An 11,629-nucleotide genomic window follows, 5' to 3' on the forward strand; every position below is an offset into this window, starting at 1 on the left:
CCCAGGGGATGCTCTTGCTGGGTGCAGAATCGCCATTTGTGAATTCCTGCTGCTCCTCTCCCAGATCTCACTGTGTACCAGCAGTCATTGACAAACCTCACATTTGAACATCTCTGTGGGTCCAGAGGAGGCCACAAATGTGATCAGAGAGCTGGAGATCCTCTCCTACAAACACAGGCTGAGGGAGCTGGGGCTGTTCAGCCTGGAGAAGTGAATGCTTTGCGGAGTCCTTAAAGCAGCCTTCTAACACCTAAAATGATCTTATTAAGAAGAGGGAGAGTGATTTTTCACATGGGCAGATAGTGACAGGACAAGGGAAAATAGCTTTAAACTAAAAGAGGGGAGATTTAGATTAGATATTAGGAATAAATTCTTTACTGTGGGGGTGTTGAGGCACTGAAACAGGTTGCCCAGGGAGGTTGTGGGTGACCCATCCCTGGAAGTGTTCAAGAACGGATTGAGAAACCTGATCTAGTGGCTGGAATCCCAGCCCACCCACTTTGGTATCCAAAGCAGGGGGTTTGGAACTAGATGATCCTTAAGGTCCCTTCTAACCTAAGCCATTTTATGATCCTGTGATTTGTCCTAAAAGTAAATGAAGTACAGTCTTTTTAGACACTATGGACAAAAATCTGGCTGAAATGCCACAGAAATGGGAAGTATGGGAGTGATTCTGCACATTAACATCCTGCATGTGGCACACAACTCCTAGCAGACCTTTAATTCTAACAAAGACGTAAGAAAGGGAATATTACATTGATCTACCTTGATTTGCTGTTCTCCTAATCTGCATCAATGGCTTTGGGTTATAGAAAAACTTGGACTTTATAATCTTTAAAATAATTGGAGTACCTACAAGTATGTATTTTCAGTCTGCAGGCATGGCAAATCCAAAGGCTGCTGAAATACAAATAATATACCAAACACAACAGCATCTATTTCTAGAATTTATAAACTTATAGAATGTATAAATGTTATAATATATTAATAACAGATACTCAAAAACAAACAGAATACATGAATAAAATGTATTTTTAGAAATTTTTCTTTCTGTCACCTCATATATACAGACTGTAGGAACTACAGTACTGAGTATATCTTTATTTAGAGGACAGATTCATGGATAATTGCACTTGCTTAAAACAGGAAAGTAAGTAAAAGTGCTTTAAATTAAATTTATATGTTAGGTTGTTGGGTTTTTTTGTGGAACAGCTGCTTCATTTCTGATCTCACAAAGGCTTATCCATATGTTTAGTTTTACACTTAGGAGTAACAATAATGAAACTAATGTACATGAAAAATAAACCTTTGCAGACTTGAAGGCTTGATGTAGCCTGCTTTCACATTCAACTTGTGCAAACACCCACCCAAGAAAGAAAAGATTAAGTGAAAAGGTGCAATCATTCCCATTGCTCAGAATCTGCGGTTTTTCATTTCACATTCTCTCAAAAGAACACTAGTTCACATTAACAAATATTAATAGGATAGAGAAAAAGTTTTGTAAAAAATTATTTTAGTGATCATTTATAAAGTTTTTAATTATGGGTTCTCCTCAGGTCTCTGTTTCTCATTTGCTGGCATTGTCTGATTTCCCTCTGAAAATAGTTCTATTTCAGTTGTATATGTAAACAGGCCCTGAGTTTATTACTTAGAGCCCTTGTTGTTTCCTGGCACTCGTTTACAACACTTTTTTTTTTTTTCCAGGATGCCCATCACAGCAGCAGCTGTTCATCCTCTCTTCCAGAAAAACAATGCTGGGCCACTGGATTTTCTGTACCTAAATTTTATGATCATTTCATTGTTTTAGTGCTGATTATATTTTAGCCTCTCCTTGGGCATCTAATGCTCCTGGTGCACTCCAGAGAATTTGGGTACACAATGGATTCAGGAACAGGTTCTCCTGGTGATGAAGATGCAACATGATAGCATCTCAAAATGTCCTGGTGTCAGCACTCTGAGGTACTTCATGCATGACTGTAGTATGTTTGCTTCTTTACTAAGAATGATGAATGATGTGAGAAGCATTTTGCCTTATACAGAAAAGAACAGTAGCAACCACAAAACAGATAACCTGCACAGATTACTGCTGACAGAATAAAACAGTATTTAGTATTTCTGTGAGACAAAACACATCACTGTGCATTTTCAGGTACAAAAAACCAGTGGGGCAATAAAAAGTATCTTTTAAGTGCTACTACACAAAAGTTGCTTTCACAAAGCACAGTGTCTCTTAATTAGTTGTAGCACTGTCTTGAGAACCTCTTCCTTGGAGGGGCTGGCATCAACTTCTTGGCAGCCAGGATTCACCATCCTTCTGTATGACTCTTCAACTCTATTTAAAAACAAAACAAGAGAAATTAAACCTCAAAATGCAGCGATATGAAATGACATTAGCCATCAGTCTCAGAAGACACTACTTGCACTGCAGAGACAGAGTATACAAAATCTAATATGAAGCTAAGAATAAATCTACTGCAAAGAGCAATAAACAGTTAGTAACTATTACAGTGTAAATCTCAAAGTACATTGTTTCCTTGACATTGATTCCTGGAGTTCCAGCCAAATTAACATGGCATGGCGTAAAGTATTTCTTTCTTTACAGCTCATCACTGGATATAATCTGATATAGCAGTACAGTGGACAGTCTGCTTCTAGCATCTGAATTATTTTTTTTCAATTTCTGCTGAGGTATCTCTGAACTACATGGTACTGCATTGTGCAGGTGTGTTCATTGACTGATCTCAGCTTTGACTCACTGGATTACAGAGTTGACATATCATTCAACTCATTCCTCTGATCAACTAATTGGATGGATAACGGGATGACATACAGGATGAAAACCTCCTCACTTAGGCTATAAGCATAATGTAGAACTCTCCCACATTTAGTCTTTGAGAGTGTGAACGAGGATGTGAATATTATTGTCTATGTTCCCATAATGCCATTTAGGACAGAAGTCACAAGATAAATCAAGGAAGATTCTGGATGTTCTCATATTCATATTGACATAATTAACAGGTAGAAACAACTATAGGCTTTCTGACAAGAATAAGAAGTAACAGAATTAAAATATAAAAGATTCTTAAGATTCTAGCTAAGATTCTAGCTAAGATTCTTAGTCTCTAGCTAACTCATCCCTTTGCAGGTCCCACTATATGAACTGTGTGTCCACACAGACTTTCTGCCACAATTAAGCAATCACAGAATCATAGAATCTTAAGAGGCTGAAATGGACCTTAAAGATCTTCTTTAAGTCCCAATTCCCCTACCATGACCACAACTCCTTTTGTGCTGTCACCCAGCCAGTTCTTCATCCACCAAATCAATCAAATCCATATCTCTCCAATTTGAAGATGAGGATGTCATGTGGGACACTGTCAAACATCACAGAAGGCCAGGTAGACTAAATCAGTTGCTCTGTCCCATCCACTAGTGCTGAATTTGTGAGGCATAATCTCCCATTTGTAAAGCCATGTTTGTGGTTGCCAATGACTATTTTTAAGTTATATCATCATCAGAAATTTAAAACCCTGAAGGTGGATGTGGCAGGATGATCCAAACCCCGTCTCTCTCTATCTACATGGCTGGTGCATAAAGATAAACTCAGGCTTGGTCAAAAGCCCATCAAGGGGATTATCTCTTGGTGCCTGAGAATCTGGAGCCTCTAACCCAGAGTCCACATCTTGGTATGGAAACCACATGGGGAAAGAGATTAAAAGAATAAATACATGACCAAAAGACACACTTTTACACTATAAAAGACACACGAAATATCACAGAGGCAGAAGTCTCCTACACACTCTGGAAATGTGCAAAGGCTTCTCCCCAGACTCTGGACACAGGCTCTGCTGGTTCCTTTCCTGGGGGTTGAGTGAAAGGATTCCAAGGTATACTTCACCACCAAATTGGCGTTGGTAAGATACATTGGTTCCTAAGTTATATTATTTCTTGCTAGCTGTAATAATAGGTACCTTGTCACTTGCTGAATTCTCTCTATTAGTAGTTACTTTCCTTTTATTTTATTCTTGTGTAGTATGTAGTTTTGTCCCAAGTCTTATGTCTGTTATTTTCTGTGTCTAATAAATGATAATTTATGTCATATTAGACCTAATCAGCCATTATTAAAGAACTTGCGAATGAGACCGAGTCTTGGGGTGCTAGCCACCCTAATAAGAGCTACTGCCTGCTGCTAAAGGCTTGGGCAAAAGGCAGAAATTCACCCAAGCTCCTGTCTCAATTTGTAACAGTGGATTTCAGCCTTGCTTGTAGATATGGAAACCAATATTCGGGTGCCTCTGCTGAGATATCTACACGGACACTAGGTATTTAAGTTTCCACCTTACACAAAGCCAATGTAATCAATACATCTGGCAGAACTTAGAGAGCAATTCAGCACATCTTGAAGTAGGATACCTAGGGTACCATTCAACTGCTTAAGTTAATGTACCTAGAACTCCTTGAGATGCTCCGGACTATCTCATTTAGCTTCCAGTTGCTAGCCCATCTGCACTGCATCTGCCTGGCTCATATCAAATGGGTTTAGATACTTAAGCTTAGATCACTGAGATGAATCACTTTGAAGGATCCACTGAATGTACTGGTATCTGAGACACTTAGCACAGCTAAAGATATCTACAAGAGGAAATCTAAATTTTATTCTCTTTATCTGGAGCTCAATTCCAGAATTTCCTGGGAAAACTATATGTTTCAACCCCTTGCATTCCAGTCCTGGAACTTTTATATCCATCTCCCTCATGACTTCACTAAGAAAGGTGCTAAAATAAAAGCAGCAAAGCAAAATAGAAGCATTTTAACTCAAAGCTCCTTTGCAGGACAATTAAATTCTATACTTGCATCTTTGAAGCACTTTCAATCAAAAGTGACCCATTTTACCTTCCCTGTGAGCCATGAATTCTTTCCAATAAAAAACCCAAACCAAAGCATATACATAGGAAATCTTGTCCCAGTAATGTGAGTGGCACATTTGCTATTGATCTCACAGGAGCCAAGATTGCTTCCAGCCTCTTATTCCTCATTAAAAGGTACCTTTGGCGAAACAAGCTGTTAGCTTCCAACTCAGCTTCCTCCTTTGTTTTCTCCAGCCCCCGATGCTGAAGCCTCCGGACTCATTCATCAGGGTCAACAGTCAGGAGAAGAACAAGATCAGGTTTAAGCAGATCCTCAGGCCACTGGTACACCTCATCTTGAACTGGTGGAAGATCCTGGACTTTCCCACTTGTTTCAGTGGCAATTGTGTAAGCAGCTGTGCTGTGCCAGTATCTGTCAAGAAAATACAAAATGGAGGGAGAGAAATTTTAAAGAGGACACTAATTCTTCAGTAATATAGGAGACAGCTGACACTATAATAAGAAGTCAATAATGATGAGATAGGTCACACCACGGTTTTAAAGGGAAATCCAAATAATAGCTCTGTGGTATCCATTATTTCTTAACAGTGGTAATACTGCACTATTCAGAGTTAATGTGAACTATTAATTAAAACATTATGCAAAGACTGTTCCAGATACCCCTATCAAAAGAAAGTCTCCTCATGTATTGAGACATGTCAAAGAAGAGGATTTGGTAGATAACATGCAGTCTTCACAAACACGTGAATGAGCACAGGCATTACTAATGGCTATAGATTTCACTTGCATTTAATATTCTCCCCACTACAAGGCACTGTGTTAAATAGATTTCAGAGGATTTGAGATTGGTTGAAAATAGCACACACATGCAAACAACTTCTGTGTGTGTGTTGCAGTGGGAGGTTACAATATACCTACTGAAATAAACCAGAGGGTTGAAAGTGTATCTAGACTTTTTTATTACCAATAATACTGTGAGCTCCCTACACAGTCAGTGAAAACCAGAAATAACACAAACAAACCCAAAAAAGTGGGAAGCATATTTCTGGCTTTACATTCACAATGAGTAAGTCTATTTTTCGAACATACATTTTGATATATGCACCTTTTCCCGGTTAAGTAACAGGGGCCCATCCCACTCGGTCAAAATCGGTAAATTTCGGCCCAAGATTTAGATGGTAAATGGATGCTGTCATGCTCCACACCACACAGTGTGAGGCAAAATGAGATCCCCATGTAAGGTTTGGAGTCACAATCAGCTACAGACTGGGGTATAGCCATGCACTATGGTATGGCCCTACTCAGCATGATACATATGCCCTTTCCAACAGTCTGGGGTACAGCTGTGCATGGATGGGGTCTGGGATAAAGCTGTGTCTCCACCACTGGATGCCACTGGGTTGCAGCCAGTGTGGAGCACTCAGGTGGCAGCAGCAGAAACAATATCCAGTCCTGCCCCCATACAGTTGGAACAAGCAGGGTATGCCCCGGCTCTTACAGATTAGGTTAAAGCCCTTCTCGTACAGTTCCCCAGTTGGCATGTGTTTCCCTCAAAACACAGATGTCAACCAAGCTGGCCCTGGCTAGGTGAGTGGAATATCCTGCTCCAGAGGTGGGGGTCCCAAGAGTCATGGCAATGCTACCCCCCAGCGCAACTGCCTGACTTTACCCAGCTCATCACCCCTTGGGCCAAGGGTCTTGGCAGCTCACGTCATGAGTCACACAAGCTTTTGACAACAGTTTAATTACTGTTGACTGGGTGGTGAAGCCACTCAATAGGGTGAGACTGTCCCATACTCCCACACTGGGGCAGAGGCCAAGTTGATTGCCATTGTGGGCATCCAGTGGGACCACGTGGAGGGGCGACCTCTGCAGCTGAGCCCACTTAGCAACACACATTCCAATCCACTCGTATCTCAGACTCATTTTAGAGACAGCCATGACCAGCTGCCCACATGTCTCCTCTGGTTTGTCACAAAATGCTGGTTTAATTCAGGATGCACAGTCTGTGCCTCCACTATTCCTAACTGAAGATGCAACTAATTTTCATGTATCCTAAAGCTAGTTACGAGCATTACACTGATTGAAGTTCCGTATCTTAATGTTATCATGTTACTCTTTAAAAGATTTAATATTTATCTGACTCTCTGCAAAGTAGTGCTTTCAAAAAAAACCAAAAAAAAAACCACAGAGACAATCACTGGCTACTGCTTATAACACTGAACAACTGTATGATGGCACTGATACAAAAAGTCTTCTGAAATACACAAACCTGTCTATGATCACAGGTGCCTGAGTGGATGCTGTCGCTATCTCTGAAGCCAGAATGTAGTTGCCCGCAGCATAAAATGCTCTTTTAACGGGTGTTGGCTCATCATCAAATACGGTCCTCCACTGACTGATGCAAGCTGGTGGGGATCGCAGCAGAATGCCATTCAGGGTGTCCTTAACCGCCTGGGTCAGCGTGGTTTTTCCTACATTTGCAGAAGGGAATATTTGTTATATTATGTACCAGATACACCTGAGTTTTAAAAACTGAAAAATGCTCCTTTCTGTTCATGTGGAGCATGTTCTGACATCTGAATATGTAATTCAAGTAACCTGTGATCAGGTTTCCAGCTGAATATGATTCTGAGTCTGGTTGCAGGAAATATTATTCCCCTTCCTGCTCTCTGGGCCTTCCAGCCCTTCCTTTAGCCAGCTTTCAGTCTTCACTCCCTTAAATGCATTAAATGCATCACACTTTCCCTACGTATTAATTTATAATATTTTTCTAGGTCACAATTCACGTGAATGTTGCCATGCTGGTCATCCAATTCTTTCCTTTTAAGAGGATTTTCAGGGGTTTTTTAACTGACAAGTCAGAAAACAAAGCTTTTCAGAGGCAACCAATATTTCTCTCTGAAACAAACTGCTGTCAGTTTCCCAGACTACCATTATTTTCGTTCATATATTGAAAACTCTCTAATAAAAGTATGTTTCATCATCTGCACAAGAAATTTAATTTTCAGTACTCTACTCTGTATTCTTTAATTTACATAGGTAAGGAATTAAACCACTGACTGTAAATTAGCATACACTAATTTTTTACAAGTAAGACAAGACAGGTTGGCACTTATAATTACTAATTCCTTATCCGTCACAGGTTTCCTGGATATTTTTTTTTTTATTTTTAAGCCTTACAACTGAATAAAAACCATAGCAGTTGTTCATTTCAACAATTTCTCATCCGTGGTTCTTCAATCATACATTTCTCTTACCTGTGGCATCCAGCCCCTCAAAAACTATGACAGGAAAACCTCCCTTTTTTTGGTGCTCTGGACATTTCTCCAGCAGGTCGAGTACTGCTTCAGCCTCTGGGATACGTTCTGCACACTGCAAAGAGAGATCATAGAATCAATCACAGAATGTGTTGAGTCAGAAGGGACCTTTAAAGGCCATCCAGTCCAACTCCCATGCAGTGCACTAGGACATCTTAAGCCAGATCAGGTCTCTCAGAGCCCTGTCCAACCTGACCTGGAATGTTTCAAGACATGGGACATCTATCTCCTCTCTGGGCAACCTGCGCCAGCGTTTCACCACCTTCACCGTAAAAAACTTCTTACATGTGGTCAGAGTCTGCCCTCCCTTCGTTTGAAACGATTCCCCCTCGTCCCCTTGGCACCTGCCCGCCCCACGCCGCCGAAGAGCCACACGCCGTCCCCGTGCCCGCGGCGCTGACCTGGCGCAGCCGCTGGCGGAGGGCGCTGGCGGAGGGCGGCAGGGCGCGGGCGACGCGCCGGGAGCCCGGGGAGCCCGGGGCGCAGCGCTGCAGCATCGCCGGGCCCGGAGCGGGGAGCGGGGAGCCGGGAGCCGGGAGCCGGGAGCCGGGAGCCGGGAGCCGGGAGCCGGGAGCCGGGAGGAGAGAGCCGGGAGCCGAGAGCCGAGAGCCGAGAGCCGAGAGCCGAGAGCCGAGAGCCGGAGCCGGGAGCCGGGAGCCGGGAGCCGGGAGCCGGGAGCCGGGAGCCGGGAGCCGGGAGCCGGGAGCAGGGAGCAAGGGGCGCAGCGGAGAGGGGCGGGCAGCGGCGGAGGAGGAGCCAGCGAGAAACGAAACTGGCCCGGCCGTCCGGGAAAGCGTCGGTCTGCGGGGACCGGCCCGGAGCGAGGGGCGGCTCCTCGGAACGCCCTTCTGCCTTGCCCGCCCCGCGTCAGTCGCACCGGGATGAACGGGTCCCGCGGGGAATGGCTCTGTGCGTGGATGGGATGTAAGGCCCTATCCTCGGGATCCTGTCTGCCCGCCCGCTAGCAGCAAAGGGTCACGTTCCCACGGGCTCTCGTGGCTGAATCCTGGTGGTCTTCTAAAAAAGAAAAAAAAAAATAGAAAAAAAAGAAAAAATAAGTGCGAATATGCTTCTCTGCTTGGGACTGGCCCAAAATGACAAACAAGTCCTGAACCAAACTGAACTGCTTTGTTGAGTTGCAGTGTCCAAACAGCACTGGGCAGTCAGCAGTATCAGTAACTTGACCCCATTATTTGGTTACTCAGTGCCTTGATAACAAGACCAACAAACACAAATAATTTGGGGAGTAAACAGAACTTTTACAAGCCTGTTTTCATAACTTTGCAATGGCCAATTTCATCAGCTTTCATCAGCTCAGGGGGCAGGAACCAGAAGCACTGCAAACAGCAAAAGCACTCAGTCTCATGACAGCTACTATGAGTAATGTTGCCCAAAATGTAGTTTTGAAGTATTTAGAAGATGTTACTTAAAACACTGGAGAACCTGCACCTCTGTCAAAAACTTTTTTCTCTTTCAATAGTTGGAAAACTGCCACTTAGAGATATCTAAAGTTGAACTTCTGATGCATTTTCTGAACTAATATACTCTACAGGCTAGTATTCCTCAGAAACTCGTCTTCCTCTGGTCAGTTCAAACATCTGCACAAATACCTTCTGCTTAGTGTAACCGCAGGGAGAGGGAGCAGCTGGTAGGCAGTGCCAGTTGCAAATCATCTGTGCTAGTTAGAAACTGCCCATCCCAAGGGAGCTGGTGGAAGGCTAGGCCAGAGCCAAAACTGGGAACATAGCCTTGGAAGCTCTTCAATACAGTCTCAGCATCAGGTACCAAAATTTTGTTTTTGTTTTGTTTGTTTTGTTTTGTTTTGTTTTGTTTTTTAAAGGCTGTTTCACACCTGAGAACTCCCACACCATTCCACATCACTCAAACACATGGCTATGGCAGCTGGGTATGGATACTAGAAGACACAGGGTAAAACATGACTCATTAGACAGGAGGCCAATAGATAGTTTTAAGACCATAATAATATGCACTGCTTAAGAGTAGGGGCTCTTCTCAGCCAATATTTTGTCTGGCAGAATGACATGCTGTCTTGTCCATGGTTCCTTCCATGGTTCCTTCTCCTAGTCCTTGTGCTCCTCCAGCATCCAAAGTCACAGAATTAGGAATGTTAAACAGTAAATCTTCATCTTTCATCATCTTCAATATAACTGTTGCATAAAAACTTTTACAAAGTTTAAACTCATATCCTATTTATTTCAACAAATGCCTCTTCTAATATTATTATTATTGGTTCTGGTGAATAACAGTTCAACATTCGGTTTATTTATTACCTACAGGATTTTTTAAAGGGCACTCAGATTTCCTCTTCAGATTTTTCCTGTCAGAAATGACAGCCTTCACCCCTTGTAAGGCAGCTGCTTCATCCCCTTGATCATTTAGAAACAAGGATAACTTCTGTAACTCTGCAAGGTGCTGTCAAGGTGTGGAGACCTGAACTGGACCACTAGTCAGGTTTTGGTTACACCTTCCAAAGTTTCACAGACCAGCACAATACAATCTGCCTTGCTTTTGGGTGATACTAAGCTTTTAGTTCACTTTTTTTCTCTGCTGCTTGCCACAGAGCCATTGGTTTCAGAGAAGTAGCAACAGTGACTATCTTCCTAAGCTCAAGTTCCACTGCTGAGCTCAGCACCAGATACACAAGGTTTCGATGATTCTTTCGGATCTGTACTGCCTCACCTTTATCTGTACTGAAACTTATCAGCCACTCTTCTGATCATTTGTTTGCTTGAGGTCCAACTGACTTGCAGCCAAGTTTCATTTCAAAAGCACCTGTAAAACTGGCCATTTCCCTCACCGACCTCTCGGCTTCTTTATCTTCTGTTTGTTTTGGGCTTTTTCCCCAGTGCTACTGTTGCTTTTCCTCTCTCTGCTGAACAGATGGAAAGCAGTTACTTTCATTTTCCCTTTTCCCATCTCACTGCCTTGGTACAACCGTTTCTGAGCCAAGGTGGTGGTGATTTCTTCATTTATAATATGCTTATGAGATCATTCATATTAGGCATGTGATGCCTGTTCTTCTGCCTAATTACTTGAAAGTACCCACTTGCAAGATTCAAGTAAAAATATAGGAAAAGAGACCTGTCTTCTATGCCCAGGATGTTTAGTTGTATTTAAAATCAGTGGAGAGAGTATGACTCAGTTTTGAAATTAACTTATGTTAAGCATTTTTCAGCCTCTTTACAAGGACATTTAGAATTTTGTTCTCTGTACAATATGAAGAAATGTTGAAGAACAAATAAGTTAATTATGTCAAAAACACTGTTCAGGAGCCTTTTCATATCTTTGAGTGTCCACTGTGCTTACACAGAGCTGTAGGGAAGAGATATAGAGACAACAAGAAGCTATATGATTACTCAAAAAATTTTGATCCACACAAAGCAGAAAAAGAGAAAAAAAAGAAACCCTGAAATTTGATTA

General features: G+C 42.3%; 1 protein-coding gene across 1 annotated transcript; it reads right to left on the reverse strand.

The window, feature by feature from the left end:
• Positions 1 to 1,081: 1,081 nt before the first annotated feature.
• On the reverse strand, positions 1,082 to 9,266 carry CMPK2 (cytidine/uridine monophosphate kinase 2). The gene is given in 5 exon segments (XM_085056807.1): positions 1,082 to 2,332; positions 5,047 to 5,280; positions 7,141 to 7,342; positions 8,129 to 8,243; positions 8,590 to 9,266. Coding segments are annotated over 5 exon segments (768 nt in total). The 5' UTR covers positions 8,686 to 9,266; the 3' UTR covers positions 1,082 to 2,211.
• Between the last annotated feature and the right edge of the window lie 2,363 nt (positions 9,267 to 11,629).

Source organism: Lichenostomus cassidix, chromosome 3 (assembly GCF_008360975.1).
Source record: "Lichenostomus cassidix isolate B80296 chromosome 3, HeHo_3.0, whole genome shotgun sequence".
NCBI classification, from domain to species: Eukaryota; Metazoa; Chordata; class Aves; order Passeriformes; family Meliphagidae; genus Lichenostomus; species Lichenostomus cassidix.